Source organism: Cornus florida, unplaced genomic scaffold (genome assembly GCF_030987335.1).
Source record: "Cornus florida cultivar Cherokee Brave unplaced genomic scaffold, ASM3098733v1 CherokeeBrave_3.0.0_Hap2_Chr06, whole genome shotgun sequence".
Classification (NCBI taxonomy): Eukaryota; Viridiplantae; Streptophyta; class Magnoliopsida; order Cornales; family Cornaceae; genus Cornus; species Cornus florida.
This window is the reverse complement of record NW_026775576.1, coordinates 94,745,741-94,764,615: the sequence shown is the minus strand read 5'-3', so window position 1 is coordinate 94,764,615 and position 18,875 is coordinate 94,745,741. Positions and strand designations below refer to the sequence as shown.

Here is an 18,875-nt window from a genome sequence, read left to right as displayed (position 1 = left end):
TAATCGTGGTAGAAAGTATTTTTTTAAAATAACAGTGGTAAAAAGTATATTTTCTACCATGATTATTTTAAAACCATGGTAGAAAGTGCGTGGTAAAAAATTATTTTTTTTATATTGAAAATGCATGGGGCAAGTCCTTCCTAAATTTATGTGCAAGTGATATCGACAAACTTTCTGAGAATCTAGAAAGAAGCCTAAATTGACAGATTTGGCTAAATAAATATCATTTTAGGGGTGATTCAGAAGAAATAAAGTTTTGGAACTCGTTGATTTACAATCACATTCCAATTGATTATCTCTTCCCTTCCAATGTATTTTAAAATTTCAAATATCTTATCGGCTTGGGAGGCCGACAGCCGATAAGACATTTAAAATTGGGGGCATTATTGACACTCAATTTGGTAAATTTTGTATTGATGACGTGGCAATAGAGAAGGGTGATATTCAGATTGAAGTTGAAATTGCATGCAAAGATGGGAAGAGTATTTTGAATAAATTGTGGATAAAGATCATTATTTTAACTTAAAATTTTTAAGACTTATCTTTTAATTAGTTTTAGTTGCATAATTATGTTATCTATAGGATTAGTTCATTTTGAATTTATAGTTTAGTTTTGATAGAGTTGTAATGCAAGTAAAATACTTGCATATAGGAATTTGTTTTACGAATTATTTTATAAATAAACAAGAGGCATGCTATGTTAGAGGTCCAGCACTCTCAGAAACATTTATTATTATTGTTGTTTTCTCAAGCCCTTTCCCAGAATAACATCTCGAATAGCATCTTGTTATTTTTCTCTCTCTTTCTCTCAATATCTCCTTCTATATCTCTTTTTCTCAATATCTCGTTCTATCTCTCTTTCTTTCAATTTCTTCCTTGTTATATCGTTATATTTTGCTATATCTATTTCTCTCCCCTTTCTATTCTCTCAAATTGTTACTATATTTATTCATTGATAAAGTCCTTTTAATTAAGGCAATTCTGGACTCAAAAGAGGAGTTTTATTGTTTTCTTTCTCCTTGTTCTCTTTCTCCTTGTATCGCCTGATAGTAAATATTCTCAAAGAGACTAGTGTTGACAACTCACACTCTAACCATACAATTGGTTCTGGCACGCCCACTGCAGATCAAAATTAGGATCGGCTAAGCCAGCCGATTTTAGCGTCTATAATTTCTTACAATTTGATTATATCGTTGCAAGATCTAATTGTCTAAGGTTAGATTTACGTTTGAAAATATCATTTTTTTCATTTCAGATCTGTGACATCTAGATTATATTATTATAATGTTGGACATCTTTTTGGGGACAAAGAGAGTAGTATTAATTGAAAAATAGATTGATAAACTATTTAAGAAGAAAAATAGGTCAAAAAGAATAATAAGAAGTTTAATACTTGAATGTATGTATATATATATATATACACTGCTCAATCCCATTCACATGGAAACCTCAAAATACTAATAAACTGTACTTCACACCATCTTCATCAAGTTTTATTATTTACAGTTTATTACTATTTTGAGTTTTCCATATGAATCGGATTGAACTTACAAATTATTCACCGACAAAAGACTTAAAATGACAACTAATTATGTTCTAGGACCCAATGTGTTCTCGAAAAGTAGAAATTTTTGAGATTGTTGACTATTTTCTTCTTACCTTTGACTAATTCCCCCTCACACACGCGTATACTCAAAGAAAAAGAAAAATAAAATGAATGATTGTGTTTAGCAGATGGCAGAAAACTTATATCAAATGAGTAATTCCCCCTCACACTTCCGTACACTAAAAGAAAAAGAAAATGAAAATGAAAATGAAAATGAATGATTGTGTTTAGCAGATGGCAAAAAACTTATGTCAAATGAGTAATGAGAGAGGGTTAGATGTTTTTTTGGTCCATAATCCATATAGGGAGTTAGATTGACCATAAATTTAAGTAGAGGCTAATATTTAATGACATCATGATGTTGGTCCTTATTAAGATGTTTGAATTCTAAATTATTATTCATATAAAATTCATTTGATATTGTAAGGAAAACTTGAATCATGTAATCCGAAAAGGTTTAAGAAATATATATATATTTTTTTTCTGACACAAAAAATACCTTATTTAGTTGAGCTGCTCTTGCATTGCTATTAGGCAAAATTCAGTTAAAAAAGTTGATCTCCTAATCAAACTCAAAACCTTGTACAAATATTAATCAATAAGAGTCGATATATGATTCATATACTCACATAAAAATAATTAAAAATAAAATCATTGATTTCTACGTTAAATAACTTTAAAATTGAAGTTTGAAATTTTTTAATAAATACAAAACTATAGCAACACTTGAAACAATTCATATATAAGCTTCTTATTCACAAAAACTTTAAAAACGTAAATTCGGTGATGTTGTCAATTATAGCGTGACAAAATCATGTTTTTTGTGAATTACGACTTCAAGATCCATGATGAACTGATTAAAGCATTTCCCAATATTCTTTTTACCTTCTTAATCTCATTTCTCAATTCATCAGCTGATTTTTCATTCATCAGACGATTGATCTTTTCTGCAACTTCTCTTCGAGTGATTGATTTCTCATCACATAGATTGATCCCGATCCTCCAATAGTCGACAACTAATTTTCGATTAGTGAATTGATCAGTGTGTAAAGGGAAACAAAGCAATGGAACAGTACACCATACACTCTCCAGTACTGAGTTCCATCCACAATGAGTTAAGACTCCGATGGACGGATGCGAAATCACATCAATCTGAGAGCACCACGTCACGATCAACCCTTTATCTTTGACACCCTCTTCAAATCCAACTGGTAGGGAAAAGGTCTCCACAGAACTTACAATGTCCTGGCGAAGCACCCAAATAAAACTCACTCCACTAAGCCAAAGACCATGAGCTAGCTCCATTATGGTCTCTTTACTAACATTGACCAAGCTACCAAATGAAACATATAAAACTGACCCAGTGGGCTTGGTGCTGAGCCACTGGGTGCAGTCTGATTTGGACCAAAGGCTCGTGGGCACAATGCTCTTTGTGAAGCCAGAGGGGAAAATGGGCCCAATTGCGAAAGTAGGTTGCTTTTGATTGAGGGCTAAGATTGTTTCTGATTCGAGCTCATGTACAGTGTTACAGAGAATAAAATCCGCTCTCTTGACGCCATCAAAAGCCTTGAAGATGATCTGGTGAAACGTGGTTGACGTGTCTGTATCTTGAAGATATGACATCAGGTCCGTTGGTTGGATAGACTCAACTCCGGGTATGTAATCTATGGCGTCCTTGCGATTACCTATTGTATATATCAGATGAGCCAACCAATATATATATATATATATATATATCATCGTAAATTTCAAAGACAACTAACAGTGACATGGATTAAATGGTTGTACGAATATTCTGGATTTACTTTGAGGAAAAAAAATTTAAACGAAAAATATATATATTTGTGACGAATTATGAAATACAGCAAGAGATTCGACGCTATTCTCATAAATAAAAAAGTAATGATTATAGGAAATATTATGTGCACATATTTTCTATATCAAATTTCAAATCTATATCAAATTTCAAAGATAAACATTGTCAACATGAGTGATGGAAAAGGGTGGCAAGCGGCGGTGTCTACTGTCTGCAGACTGCATTGGCGGCGGTTCTGGTCAAAGTTTCCTTCTTTATTCCGAAATTTATTTCGGTCATTTCTCTCTCTACTCTCTCACTCTAATAATTCTTGCACATTTTCATATTTTTCTTTTTTTTTAGATTTCATTGATTTTCTTGTTCTCTATAATTTTTATTAAAATTTAAAAAATACCCCATTCATTTTGCCAAGTCCCTCCTTTCATATAATTTTTTGGGTTGGTTAATATATGTAGATGTATATATATATATATATATTTGTATATAGAAAAGAAAGAGAGTACAAGTGTACACACCTTGAGAAGAAGCAAAATGACCATTACTCCTTAAAAACTCCAAGTAATAGTAGAGAGTGAAGACCAAAGCTGGTTCAGTCCAGAACGAAACATGGACGAGCTTATACTTGTTTGCAATCGTCGACTGCCAAGCGTAGAACGTGTCGGCGATCAGGCAATTCAGAGCCGGGTCCGCTGTCCGGACTATTTTCCCGACAAGTTCATCTACCATGGCGGGGAAGAGATGGAGGTAAGCCTCCAGTACCTCATTTAAGTTGATGGATCGGTCGAACTCCAGAGGCAGACCGTCGCTGACAGTGACATAACGGATGTCCAGACCGGATTCACGGGCTCCGGCGAAGAGGTCGTCTCCGGCTGCGGCATGTGGTTGGGCTTTGCATATCTTGTGATGGGTGGATTCAACGTTGACGAAGGTGATTGTGAAGCCCTTTGATGCAAGCTTCATGGCCAGATGGACGGTTGGGATTACATGACCTTGTAGAGGGTATGATATTATTATTGCATGAGGCTGCTTCTTCTGAAGTTCCTCCATTTTTGTGTGTATCAAGGAGAGAGATAGAAAGAGAGTATATCTATATATCCTCCATTTAATTATTTATTTAACAATTGTTCTAAACAAATCAACCTGAGTTTAGCCGGCAACGTCATTGTCAACGACTCAACATACAGTCGTAATGGGAAAATTTTAAATTGACCAAGTGTGTACGTGAGTTTTAAGTGGTTGCTTGGTAAATATATATATATATATATATATATATATATATATATATATATATATATATCACACACACATATATATATATATTCATTTTGGAATTGTTCAAAAACTATTTTTTATTTTCAGAAATAATGTGTCTGAAGGCTGGGTTAAAACTTGTTCGTTTGTAGCTCAGTTCCTCAAGATTTTGACAAGCTCAAAAATTAGAGTCCAGTAGCTTGTTCAAAATCTGATATAGTGTGGTCAAAATCGTTTTGGTTTATTCATAAATTAATAGAATCTTAGACAAGTTTGTGTATAAATTTATGTTCAGAAACTTGCGTTCATGAATCACAAAAAGTATAAGAGTGATGTTTTCACAAATTAACGGTATCAGGACTTCTCAAGGAGGTCAGGATTCAAATATTAGTAAAAGCATGTGTATATGAATACTAATTAAGAAAAAAAAAAATACAAGTCAATATGAACTAAATATTAATGGTCTGAGTAAAGCTTAACAATGTTTAAAATCAGCTCATTTATTAAACGAGCTTAAAAATTGAATTCGAATTTTGATCGTTTATTTAATGAACGAGCTCAGGAGCTTAAGAAAAAATAAAGTACAGTTGCATTCTTGCCAATTCCTAAAATTTCAGGAATTGGCCAAAAATGTATTACTTAATTGAAATGCATTCAGCAAAACTTAAAAGCCAAATTTCCTGAAAAGGTGCATCGCAACTGAATATTGGTTATTGGATCATTTCCATATTTTTGGGGATGTACATTGTTCCGCTCATGAGCAAAATATACAGAAATGTAACATTTATATCAAAGTCGAAAGACAAAAATCAGTTGCAAGTTTCTCAACATCTATTCTTTTTGTACAACACAGGAAGCACTTCTTGATCTGCCACTTTTTGATCAGGAAACACTTTTCCATGGAATGTCAGATTTCTCATGGCTTGCAAAGCCCTTTCACAGAATTCCTCAAAATCAACTACACGGGGAAATAATTCCAGCCACAAGTTTGTGCGACATCTCACCTTCTGCTTGCCCAACAAATCTAAACATGCTGTGTTTCGGGGTTTGGTGTGATATCAAACTTCGCTTCCAATTTTATAATCTGAGAATGAAACAGTTTCTCGAGCTTCTACTGTTGATGCTGGTTCTTTCTTGTCCAACCCGAAGAACGAGCAATTTTGAAATGCATCCAGACTGCTGGCTATCAGGCGGTTCATGCCACTCAGGCTATCACTTAAAATTAGATCTTCACTATGGTATCTACATGCAGGCAAATCCAAATCTAATGGTCCTAAAGAGTCGGGCTGCAATGTGAAAAACATGGAATTACGCCATTTATTCAGATAATCAACATGGAATAGGCAAAAAATAACTCAATAATTAGGTGATTTGTTAAGTTTTAGATTGACAAAAATTGACCAACCTTGCTAACTACTTTTGTGAAAAATCAGAGGTTACGGACAAAGTCACAAGTGAACCCTCAGAAATTTCTCAAAAAAATAAATAAATAAATAAAATAAAAAATCAGGGTAGGAATAGAAAAGAAAATAAAGAAGTTGATTTACCCAATATATATCTGTAAGCCCGTTGAGATCCTTTGAAGAATTCTCGAAGGTATGTGAACCAGGCTGACACTCATCCATCAGGTCCACATGAGCAAGATCATCATCTAAAGGATCTCCGTGAGAGTTATCAACATCCACAGGATCTCCATGAGCAGGATTATCATCCATAGGCCTCTCTACATCAAGGAACTCCTACAGAAAATAAATAATTTTACAAACAGTTTCACTTTGAAAGCAACTATTGCTCTTAAAAGCAGTAAGGTTTCAAAAGAGTAAGCTTGTAAAATAAAACCTCAACGGCACCGCCAGATCTCTCTGAACTAATTCTCGCAATCTCTTTGTTGGCCTCCAGAAAAGCAATCTGGGATGCACTTTGAATCTCCTTATTGAAAACAGTAATCTTTTGAAATGAGAAGGCATCACATGTTTCTTCAGCATCCCAAATAGAAGACATGTCGGATGCCAGAGCTGGCTGAAATCCAGTTTTGTCTTGATCTCTGTATATATGAGCAGCAATTGCAGCATCAAATGAATCACAGCTGAATGGAATCTGTGGAAGACATTGAGGACTTCCAGGAAGGGTAGGATCAATGCAGTTGGAATCCATATCATGAGACACCTCCAAGAGTAGATCCCCGACACTTATGTTGGTAAGGCTATCAGCCCACTCCACCGCTGAAAATGCATTGTTGTTGTGTAACCTCGCGTCATCCTAGTTATTGAAACAAATTCGAAGTTCAGACGAATAACAGACAGGGAAAATGTCCACAACATAGTGTTTCATGCTTTAATAAGCAGCACCGCAGTAAATGCATTTCATGAAGAACACTGGTTTTCTACTAGTAGAAGAACAAAAGTTTCACCTACCCTCTTTTCTACTAACATGTCAGGAATATACCGTTTGAGTGGAAATATCCGCTTAAAAAATTGTAAAAGGAAAAACATGGCACCATTTATGTCGCACACTAAAGCATAACTATTGCAGTTTGCTTTATTCGTAATTGATATTTTGTCATCCGCTTGATAAAATTAGAGGAAAACCTGTCTTGTCAGAGTTTCTTACAATATATATAGTGCTAAAGGAAAGGTGACAAGTAGCAACATAAACAACAATCTTTTATAAAGCAGACTATTATATGAGCAATGATGCCAAGGAAATGACAATTTTATAGGGAAATTAGCAAACCACAAGATAAAAAAGAACATAAGTCGTCACACTGACTAACAAAAAAAAAAAATACAGCATGTTAAATAAAAAACACTGACAGAGTCAGCAAACATATGTGCACTTAAAGAACCTACTTCAAGAAAAATATACTTCTTCACATGCTTACCAGCGGACAGGAGTCATAGGATTCATTTTCAAATCTCTTAAAATTGTGCTAAGACGTGCTGCATATCTATAAGGTTGTGCTAGTTAAAATAATTGGTTCAAATTACAAAGTTTCATAGTGTTATGACTTATGAGATGCATGAGTCAATAACCTGCATTCATGTATATGTCATGACAACATCCAATTTAACAAGTTTACTAGCATGTTGGTAGAATATAGGAGTAGTACCATAATTTCCCGTCGTCTCGTGATGGCTCTGGTGCCACTCTCCCTTCCATGCAATGTTATTGTTGGTGCACAATTAGAAGACTCCAGCAGTTTGTTGTTGGGATCTGAATCGGTGCACTCAACCATCTCACCGGGCAAATCTGTGGAAGAGGTAACATCAGCGTTTTCTGTCACTGAGACCTCTTTATCTTTATAAGCATCCATTTGTTTCTCGGGTTGTTGATCAGCAATTGGTGGAGAAGCTACTGGTAATGAATCCACAATCTGCTCCTTTGTATTACTCGGGTGCATAATACACTCTTCCAGAATGCTACGCGATGCCAAAGGTGCTTGAAGTGTTGTGGATCCAAGCTCATTGTGGGAAAACCAACCATACCTTCAACATAAATAAATAAATAAATAGACTCATACATGACGTTTATGATGTGGACATTGCCTTTTAAGAGAAAAAGAAATAAAGAAGAATACCTCAAGCGGAAAACTGGTGGGCTTCCAATCAGTGCATATACATCTGCCGCACAAAGCATAGAGTCCAAAGTCCATCTCTGATAACCCAAAAGGTTTTTCCTCTGGGCGCAGTAAGGAAAGATCACTAGTTCTCCTGATGCTATGCTAGAATTTCCCCATTTGCGATTGAGATGTTCCAAAACTGAAGATATCTTCTTCCGAGAACTTAAAGTGAGCTCCAGGTGTGGATTATGATCATCCTGTGGAAAAAAATAAACACGGCGATAGTTACTAAATGTTCTTTGCATCATTCAAATTCTAAAACTTGATTCTACATAAACCCATAAACATAATTCCATTAATACTCACCTGTTCCAAGGCTCTTCGAGTACCATCATCAATTGGGAACAACTGAAGCTTGAGTTTCACGGAAGTTTGTGTGTTGTTCTCCATAAACAGATTCTTTGAAAAAGTTGGCATAGGGGGGAAATCTTTTCCAACAGGGTCCAAAACCTTTTGCCCTGGAAAGTAGAATGCAAAGAATCAGATAGTGTTCACTGTTCAGAAATTTCACATCAGCCCTACAATCAGTTCCTTCTGAGTTATACCATTGGGCAAGAGCTGGTCCTCAACTAGTGGATTCTGGACATGTTCAAGCTCTCTATCAGTGGCTGTCCGTTCCAAATGCTCAGCAGCATCAGCAACTAATGAAACCCCAGCAATTGCAGCCTTCTCCCATCTTTTATATGCAGCTGTGGTGACAGTACCAGCTAGACAATCAGCAAAAAAACAAATCAATACAAAAATGATCAATGCAGCATTGAACTATAAAAACACAAAAATGAAAATTTGCATCTCTACATTTTAGTAAAATAAATAAAAGGAATAAAAATCATCCAGAGAAAAAAAAAAAAGAACGAAAAATTTTAATTTTAGTAACAGGATAATGGGGAAATAATAAGCAAATGCCAAATGCTATTTCTGTTCATTCGCTCAAGGCCTTTAAAGGCAATAGTAATTGAACGTCTTTCATGTCGATTTAGAAGGATCAAAATTATATTACGAAGCCAAAGAAATCAGCTGAGGGAAAGTCAATTCTCTTTCCAACTCATAAATATTTCTGTTGGCATATACTATTCCTGAAATAGAAAATTAACATCCAGGTCTCATCTTGACTATCAGTGTAAGGTGAGAGACTGAGAGTATACATTGTGCACTCAAACAAAAGGAACAAATCAAACTATGTAGTATAGTCAAGCCCACAACTTCTTATATTACTGTGATTTGAATTAGACAAGGGTAATAAATTCCTGATCCAGTTACATCTTATAGTCTTTTGTGGGTACACAATAGGAACTAAATGCACCAGTAAGAAGAAGAAGAGGAGTACAGATTCGTATAGAGGGTAAGAGACAGAGACAGACGGAAACAGAAATTAACATGAGATGAAGTTGTTAAGAAGGATTTTAAAAAGTTAAATATTGTAGGAGAGATGGCTTGTAGTAGAAATGAACAAAAAACTTGAATTCATGTGGACGACCCCATAATGGAATTAAGGCAAGGATTATGATAATTATGATGATACTTTGTTTCCTTGTAAAAAGAAAGTCTTATCAAATGCTCAAGATTTATTGGTCATATGTCAGCCCATGTTTTAGACATCTCAGTCTCCGTAATTAATAATTTATTTTAATAACATAAACACGTCCAAGATGTGTCGGACACTTAACTGGAAAGTGTAATGTCCAATACGTGTCCAACACGGATATGACTCCTTCCCAGAGTGCCAGTGCTTAAGCTGGCATTGTACTTATACACTTACCAGAAGGGGGAAAAAGCGTTATGCTTGTGACATCCATTCCATAATTGAAATTTAGGACCCCATAACCTATTACGATTCAGTTTAAAGCAATGCAAACAAAGGGCGACATATTAAACTCAGCCTTATGCTCCATTTGGTTGGAGGGATGGAAAAATGGTTGGAAGGGAGAGGGATGGATGGGGCATCTCTAGGGAAGGGAAGGTGTCTCCCTCCCTTTTTGTTTGGTTGAATGAAAGGGATAGTAGAAAGGATGGATGAGATGACACATTTTTTTTGTTTGGTTGGAAGGAAGAGAATGAGAGTTTTTATATTTTTTATACCAATATACCCTTATTATACACGTGAGAGCATTTCAGTAAGATTTAACAAGTTATTTTGTAAGTAATTAAAGATTAAAATTGGTATTACAAAATTGTAGATTAACTTTTCTTTCTTTCCCTCCTGTCTTCTGCCCAACTTTGGACGGATAAAAAACTTTCCAAAAACACGGGTTAGGAGGGATGCTTCCCTCTCTTCCCTTCCTTCCAACCAAACAAGGGAAGCTTCTTCTATCCAGACTATCCCTCCTCTCTTCCATCCTTCCTTCCAACCAAACATAGCATTAGATAAATTGAATACGAACTAACTACTTAAAATGTTACGACAATTATAATATTGAACTATTAGATAATCTATCTTCTAAATGTATCATTTTCCCTCTAAGGAAAACTAATAATAGTAGTATTCAAAATATAGAAAGCATGAAAATCACCTGCTTTACGCCGTTGTCTCACTGCTCTCACAGAAGAGGAGTCTCCTTTGCAGTTGCTATGATTTACGTTTAAATTTACATTACGCCTTAGTGAAGATCCTTTTCCAGGTCCTACTTTTTGAATGTTTTGGCTGTCAACAAGAACTACTTTAACTGCAGGAGAATCATGTCCGTGCGTTTTTCCCTGATTCGAGATGATTGTTGGAGCTGAAGGAGGACAGTTCTCCCCCTGAGAAGGTCGTTTTCTTATATTCTTCTTCCGGTCTTTCAAGAGTTGGTGCTCCTTCATGGCAAGATAACCTCATCAGTCCAGAAAATACAGAAGAAATCGAGTTTCATGTACAGAAAAGAATCCAAAGAAGGAATACAGATAGTCTCGACTAACCAAGTTCTCTATAAATATCTTAAACCTTCGAGGCTTCAGGTGAAGCTTCGAGGCTTTGCAGCTATACTTTTCCAGTAATGACCACCTGTAACACAAATCACACAACTTTTTATAAAAACAGTGATCTTTGATCATGCCACAACATAGTATTCCATATTTGGGAAACCAGTTTTTGTCAATCTATAACTAATATTCACTGTTAATTATAGAAACACAAAATAAGATAAGGTTTTGTTTGGTTAGCGTCAACTAGCTAGAAAGGAAAAGAAACGGAAAATTTTTAAATTGTTTTGTTGTTTGGTTAGCGTGAAAAGGAAAGTTTTCAGGAAAGTGATATTCCCGTAACTGGTTCATTTTCCTCAAAATGTTTCCTCTATAAAACACGCGAAAATTTCAGTTTCCCGTGAAAATTGTATCATTATATGTTAGTTTCCAATTATACCCTTGTCAGTTATTTCTCTTCCTTCTTTTTTAAACTCACAAAAGGAGTGGACTTCTTTTTTATAAATCCTAATTATATTACAACTTTCTAACTCTTTAATTTAGGACTCCTAATTAAGTTACAATTTTCTGAATCTTTAAATTAGGACTCTATATATATATATGCACGCACATATATCTTTATTCATAAAACAATTATTTATATTTTTTATTATGCTTGTTGCATGATGTATATTACTTAGTATTGAATTCATGAGGATAGTTTTGGCATATAAATCATTTTCTTTTCACTTTCTTGCTAACCAAACTAATGAAACAACATTTTCCCACAAAAGTTTTACAAAAAAATCATGCTAACCAAATGCATGATAGAAACATAATTTTCTTTTCTTTCACTTCACTTTTTGTCCTTTCACTTTCTACCATCAATTTCCGGCTAACCAAACGAACCCTATAAGATCCACAGTTATCATGCTTCTTTGATAAAGTTGGAATCAAATATAAATAGAATTATTGAGGTGCCAATTACAATGCCAAAACTTATCATAGTTAGCTAATTGTTATACTTCCTTCTACACATCTCTAAAGTGTACATACCATAATCACATACTGCTCCTATTAAAATTACCTCTAGGTCCCTATACTAATAATTAGAGCTTCGCTACTAGGAAAGAAAAATAATAATAATAATAATAATAATTAGAGCTTCGATGTTGTTCACTAAGATATGAGATTCCAGATTCCAATATGATGTAGAAACATATACTATTTGATTGGTTATCAAACATCTACCCCAGAAGAATATTGAAAATCAGAAACAAAAGAATGTTGAATAACCTCAGTAAAAGAACAGGAGGAAATAGCTAATTCTGTCAGTCAAGCAAAACGTTTTTTCAATTTCATTCATAATGTATATTTTCCAAATACAAGGTCATAAAATTTCTCATCCATAACCTGAAGGATAAAAATGGCAGAGAGAGAGAGAACAAAAAGAGAATTTATACACAAACTCTTCAATTTGACTTACAATCCTATGCCAGGATTTATATATAGCAGAAGTTAATTATATATGGCTAGATAAATATTTCTAGTGTCCAGTATATATACATACATAGATAGACATATAGATAAAATTTGGTGCTACATTTCTTCAGCAGATGTACAGCACTAGAATAATCATTGAAAGAGGGACATCATTGTGAAAAAATGAGCTAAAAGAACTCCAGCAATAGAGGGGGGAACGGACTAACCCACTACGTCAAGAAACAAACAGGCTATCGAATCCTTAAGTATCAATTTCTGTCAGAATTACTTGAATAACATAATGAACCAAGATGCATGTGTGTCTATATATATATGCATATATATATATATATATATATATATATATATAGAGAGAGAGAGAGAGAGAGAGCATGCACAAATTTTGCAAAAAAAATAGAGAACAACAGAGGGACTAAAGCTGGTCCAGTTTCAGGCCGCTTCTAAAATATGGGTCCAATTACATTGCTCCAGCAATTATAAATAAAGTATCTGTTCTTCGGATAAAGCCATCTTCAAGAAAAATTCTGCAGACCCAAATGGCATGCTTGTTTTTAAGATGCACGGATCTGTACAGGATGATGACATAGATCCTATGCAAGATCTTTGGGCTATGTACTCTCAAATCTCAAACAATGAATAAGATTTGCAGAATGCAACATCATAGTGTACCACACTATTTGAAGGAATTTCATAACTAGGTGGCAGGAAACCCATTCGTTTTGAGTTAAGAAGAGCTAAGAAGCACCAACACTTCTACAAAGTCACCATGTACATGTTGGACACAAAGACTTCATGGACATTCCTGAACACACGTCCGACACTTCACAGACATGTTCGTAATTTAAAAAAAAAAAAAAAAATCATTATTTTGTACATTTAGGCTACTCGTCCCACACTGTCCAAACAAGTTATATATAATACAAACACATCTAAGAGTAACCACATTTAATCAACTTGGAAACAATATAAACACACCTCAAAATGCCCAACCTTTCTTTAAAAAAATAAATAAATAAATACATAATAAAAATTAACATTATACACACGATCAACACAACTCAAGCATGCAATGGGACAAAAACATAATTGTATTAACAAAGTAGTAGAGTAATAGCATATATAATATAATAATTTCTTAGGATATTTGCATAGTTTCAACTTCTAAATTAATTTTAACTCTTAATATAGAAATTAAAACTTAAATAGAATTCTATAATTGTCTTACTCAATATATGTGTAAAAATAAAACCAATATTTATATTAGTTGTGTCCACATCGTATCCTTCTCCAACATTTTAGAATTCGATGTGTTGGACTATCCTATCGTATTGTTTTTGTGTCCCACATCCGTATCTGTGCTACTTAGAAGAAAAGTTTTCCTTCAAAAAATACACCCATATCTAAATTACTCAAAATAATAATAATAATACAGTGGCATGAAGTAATGGAATAATTTCAGTTGGTGGTTAAGAGCTACCATCGAAGCATTGCAGCATTAGTATCCTTGGAGTTTTTAGCATCAAGGCATAGTTCTGGACCCAGTAACTTGTTCATTCTCCTAACAAGACGATAGTAATAATGTCTGACCTGCAAAACACAAAAAACAATAAAATAAATAATGAGAAGATAATAACCAAGATGCCAAAGGTTGTTGGGCTTAAGGACTGTTGAATTGAAGAACAATCAAAAATAGGGATTCACCAGATGAAGATTCAAAAAGTAATGACAAAGCAAATCATGGAGAGCATTCTACTTAGTGAATAAGCAAATCACCTGATCTTTGTTTTTACTTTGAACACGACAAGTGATTTTCTCAAAGTTCTGTGAAAAAAGACGTGATATATTTGTAGTTAGGATATATAGTAAAAAGAAAAAAGTGAAGTGCCAAAGCACGTCAATATAAAACATGCCTTGCCAACTTGTCGTAATGCAGTGAAGAAGCTTTCCTCCTCTTGACGTGTCCAAGCAGCCCATTGCCGTGTTTGTTTTTTCACTGCATTAAGAACAGCATGCAAATCAGAGGTATGACCCAAGTCACATAAAGCACTGCATTAAAAACAGCATATCAATCAAAGGTCCGATCCAAGTCACATAAAGCGGGAGCAGGAACGATAACGGAAGTGAAAGAGAGCACAAAACATCGAACTCCAATTTTTTACAGGCAAAGAGCACCTCCAAAGCATTTTTATTTGTGTGTATACGTATATATACTATATATAATTACAAAACATTTTAAGAATTTCTTGATCAGTTTGCATATTTGTAAGAACACATTAAAGACTAGTCCATGACAGTTACGATCATCATATAAATACCAAGAAAACATGGTTTAGGAGTAATAAAATAAAAAATAAAAAAATGTTTTATGTAAAAATAATCATTTAAAAAAAAATAAAAGAAGTGAGTTGTGAACTTGTGAGGCGTATACCGTATTCATATAGGAGCAAGAAACTTCAACCTACTGCCCTATTGCACTGGCATGATAAAAAAGAGGAAGATCCAGGCAATGAGAGAAAAACAAAAGAAAATGAAGAACACCAAGGCTTCTACAATCAGCACCGTCATCTGTCTTTATCATTCTATATAATTTCATTATCCCTTTTTACTATAATTTAATAAAATTCCTAAAGTACACAAAAAAATTTAATGCATAAGCTTCTAAGATTGACGATAATCGGGAATAAATGACGGGGGGAAAAAATCCACAGATCTGAAATTTGGAGCATGCGGATTTCGGATTCTCAGTACACGGAATTCGGATTCGCATATTTAGAGCGGATCCGCACCCAATACACCGATCATAGCGCAGAACACTGGATTGATGCCTCCATGAACAATTTGTGGATTAAAGGTACAACTTGTTATTTCCAGATTAGAAAAACATCTATTAAAGCACATTAATCAAACAAACAGACCAAAAGATACAAAACGAAAAATTTCAGTCCTAATAACACACCTGGCTGCTGAGGTACAGCATGATCTTGTGAGGATGGGGTTTCACCATCATTTCCATCCCTCATCAAAATATTCTCAGGATGGAGGCGTGCCTCACAGTCCAAGGAGACCTGTGGCTCCATTTGCATGCATTAGACATCAAAAGGATACAAGACTCATGCCTTTTCAGCTTTGAAGGTCTCAAATAATGCTCTCTTTGACCTACAAACAAGTGCAATTTCCAAACGCAATGTCTAATTGTAACAAAGGAAACAGATTTAGCATCTAAAAAGAAAAAAAGAAATCAATTATACAAAATAGCTAATATTATTATGAAGATAAAAAATAAATAATAAATAGAAACTTAGCCACGTATACTCACATACTTTTAAACCCCTTTTATCATGCATATATGAATTTATAAAATGTGCATATATGTATTTATAAATCGTGCACGTGCTGACGAAACCCCCCTCCCCTACAAGGAAAAATTATTCATTAAATATGATCATAAGTTTCATGAACCAGAAATAAGTATATATGTAACGGGTAGACATTATCATTTTTCCAATTTAGCTTCCTGCATGCACCAGATGATAATCAAGACTCCTATATTGCTGGAAATTTTCATACTCTCAGCTGAAGAAACACCCTAACTATGACTTCTATTTTTTTTTTAAATGATGAGGAATATATATTAGGAAATATAAAATGTGCATATATGAATTTATAAAGCATGCACGTGCCGACAAAATCCCCCACCCCCACAAGGAAAAATCTGTTCATTAAATAAGACCATGAGTTTTGTGAATCTGCAATGAGTATAAATGTAAAAGGTAGACATTATCATTTTCCAATTTAGCCACCTGCATACACCAGCTGGTAATCAAGACTTCTATACTGCTGGAAAATGTCATAATCTCAGCTGAAGAAACACCCTAACCATGACTCCTATTTGTTTTTTAAATGGTGAGGAATATCTCTGTATTAGGAAATATAAGACGTGCATATATGAATTTATAAAACATGCACGTGCCGACAAAATCCCCCTCCCCCACAAGGAAAAATCTGTTCATTAAATGAGATAGTAGACATTATCATTTTTCCAATTTAGCTTCCTGCATACACCAGCTGATAATCAAGACTTCTATATTGCTGGAAAATGTCATACTCTCAGCTGAATAAATACCCTAACCATGACTTCTATTTTTAAAAAAATGGCGAGGAATATCGAAATATTAGAAATTTTATTTACCAGAATTTAAATGGGAACTGATTGAACACTGTTTGGTTCCACAGAATGAATAGATGTATAACTTGAAATTGAAAACGAAAATTCCACCTTACTTTGTTCAATCGCTTATTTGACTTGGTTGGACAAAGCTTTTTCATTTTCTTAGAAACTCAAACAACGAAAGAATGTTAATGCCAAATTTACTACTTTTTAGACAACATCCAATGTGAATATTCACACACAATGCTTTCAACAATTCAAAGGCAAACTCAATTGGCTAGGACCATATATTGCCTGAAGCCCTAGCCCAAGAAACAGAGAAAACGCTAATTTCTGAAATTGGTTAACAAGCATCTCTGAAACACAAAATGTACATACGTATACAGAATTACAAACCCATGCATGTATATATCAATGATATCATACACAAATACATCACCACCAAAGAGGTTAGATACAAAAATTCAAATCTGTGCCAAACACTGAGGAAGCGTGACAATTCAGCAAAAAAAAATAAATTAACAGATCAAGAACTATAATTGCAACAGAAATCAAGTAGCAGATTTCAAATTACACCATTATATGAGCAAAATTTTCTTAAGATAATTCCAAAACCTAATCAAATAGGTCAAGTCAAGTTAGATAAATCGTTCGGGAATTCAGTAGCGAACCCTATGATCTGAATTCTCTTTCTGGAAAAATTAAAGGGCAAAACTTGACATGCATATATATGTATATACATATATATGTGGTATACATATTCAGACAACAAACACCGACATAGAGAGAAGGAGGTTTCTTACCAGCAAGCAAGTGAAGAGAGGAGAGAGAGAGAGAGAGATGGCAAAGCTGTTCAAACCCAGACGGGCCAAACCCAAACCCAAACCCTAACGACAATAAGGTCACCTTTCCATCACCCGGACGGTTACACAGATTGAACACAACACGGGGCAAAAACGTACATTACTTTTCAAAAACAATAAAAGTATTTTGGAGTTTTTATTGTAGGTAAAGCATCTTTGGTGCTTGCTTGTTTTGGTTTTGAAACTTTGTGCAAGTTTTGGTTCTTAAATATTAATAAAATAAATAAATAATAGAGATGGAAAAATTACATTAGTGAGTTGTTTTCAATAGCATTTTGTCAAAAAAAAAAAAAAAAAAATCTTAAAAAATTGTCAATTTTTTAAGTAGTTATATTAGTCCAATCATAAATTCTCACTAATTTTTATTATAATACTATGGTATCTGTGGTCGACCTCATCTATATGGAAATAAGACAATAATGATGATTCTATGTCATATTTGGTAAAGTAATATCAAATACCCTAATAAAATTCAAGATTTAGAATCATAAATAAATTTTCATAATACCTAGTATTTATGAATCAGTGTTTTAAAAATTCTAAATAATGTTCTTGAATTAATTTCATCACATTAATCACCTATCACATTAAATCCTACCAAATCAAATATGCACTATATAAATTATGGATTAATTACACTCACACCCTCTAAGGTTTGATTTATTGATAGCCGGATGAAAGTTAGTCCATTTTCGAATAATAACACCCCCTCAAGTTTGATAAAGTTAATAAAAACCACCCAATCAACCCTTTCTACACCCGACACTCAATAAAATGACCTAAATACCCTTTGATTTGTCAACAAATATATTTAAATCATGAAATGACTTGAATGCCCTTACTAACTAATTTTAATGCCAAGTACCAAAATGACAAATTTTAATCTTTCTCACTGTATTCACAGTACACATCACCACAAAGTATACAAAATCATACATATACATATATATATATACACACACACACAAATATATATATAGAAAAAGAGTATTTAGCGAGAGATTCTCCATTTATCACAAAGCAATTCCATATTTAGAAAATAAATTTCATATGCAATTATATAGATCTCATGTATCCAATTCCAATCACATCATTATTGGCAAGTTAAATTCAGAAAAGTGAATACTGTGAATTGAATCCATGACAAAATCATGAAGATTAACCCCATTACA

At 34.0% G+C, this 18,875-nt stretch overlaps 2 protein-coding genes across 6 annotated transcripts; both read right to left on the bottom strand.

The window, feature by feature from the left end:
- Positions 1-2,434: 2,434 nt before the first annotated feature.
- On the bottom strand, positions 2,435-4,469 carry LOC132314631 (UDP-glycosyltransferase 86A1-like). The gene is made up of 2 exons (XM_059813470.1): positions 3,938-4,469; positions 2,435-3,291 (listed from the first exon to the last, which is right to left on the bottom strand). The coding sequence occupies exons 1-2, from the start codon at positions 4,467-4,469 to the stop codon at positions 2,435-2,437; spliced, it is 1,389 nt and encodes a 462-aa protein (XP_059669453.1).
- Positions 4,470-5,337: 868 nt separating this feature from the next.
- LOC132313018 (TSL-kinase interacting protein 1) lies at positions 5,338-17,799 on the bottom strand. Of its 5 annotated transcripts, XM_059811631.1 has the most exons (15): positions 17,644-17,797; positions 15,993-16,084; positions 15,629-15,860; positions 14,583-14,665; positions 14,446-14,493; positions 14,150-14,259; positions 11,188-11,272; positions 10,803-11,085; positions 8,838-8,999; positions 8,599-8,750; positions 8,251-8,489; positions 7,783-8,158; positions 6,513-6,932; positions 6,221-6,412; positions 5,338-5,959 (listed from the first exon to the last, which is right to left on the bottom strand). In XM_059811631.1, the coding sequence occupies exons 3-15, from the start codon at positions 15,753-15,755 to the stop codon at positions 5,732-5,734; spliced, it is 2,505 nt and encodes an 834-aa protein (XP_059667614.1). In that variant the 5' UTR covers positions 15,756-15,860; positions 15,993-16,084; positions 17,644-17,797; the 3' UTR covers positions 5,338-5,731. The 5 variants fall into 5 exon arrangements, with proteins under 5 accessions (XP_059667614.1, XP_059667616.1, XP_059667611.1 ...); XM_059811633.1 differs by lacking the exon at positions 15,993-16,084 and having other exon boundaries at positions 8,838-8,981; positions 17,644-17,799; XM_059811628.1 differs by lacking the exon at positions 15,993-16,084.
- Positions 17,800-18,875: the final 1,076 nt, after the last annotated feature.

Coding starts and splice junctions, on each gene's coding strand:
- LOC132313018 (XM_059811631.1), bottom strand. CDS start 15,755: ATGCAAATGGAGCCACAGGTCTCCTTGGACTGTGAGGCACGCCTCCAT. Junction 14,666..15,628: donor TGCTGTACCTCAGCAGCCAG/GTGTGTTATTAG, acceptor TTCTTAATGCAG/TGAAAAAACAAACACGGCAA. Junction 14,494..14,582: donor CATTACGACAAGTTGGCAAG/GCATGTTTTATA, acceptor CTTTTTTCACAG/AACTTTGAGAAAATCACTTG.
- LOC132314631 (XM_059813470.1), bottom strand. CDS start 4,469: ATGGAGGAACTTCAGAAGAAGCAGCCTCATGCAATAATAATATCATAC. Junction 3,292..3,937: donor TCATTTTGCTTCTTCTCAAG/GTGTGTACACTT, acceptor TATATACAATAG/GTAATCGCAAGGACGCCATA.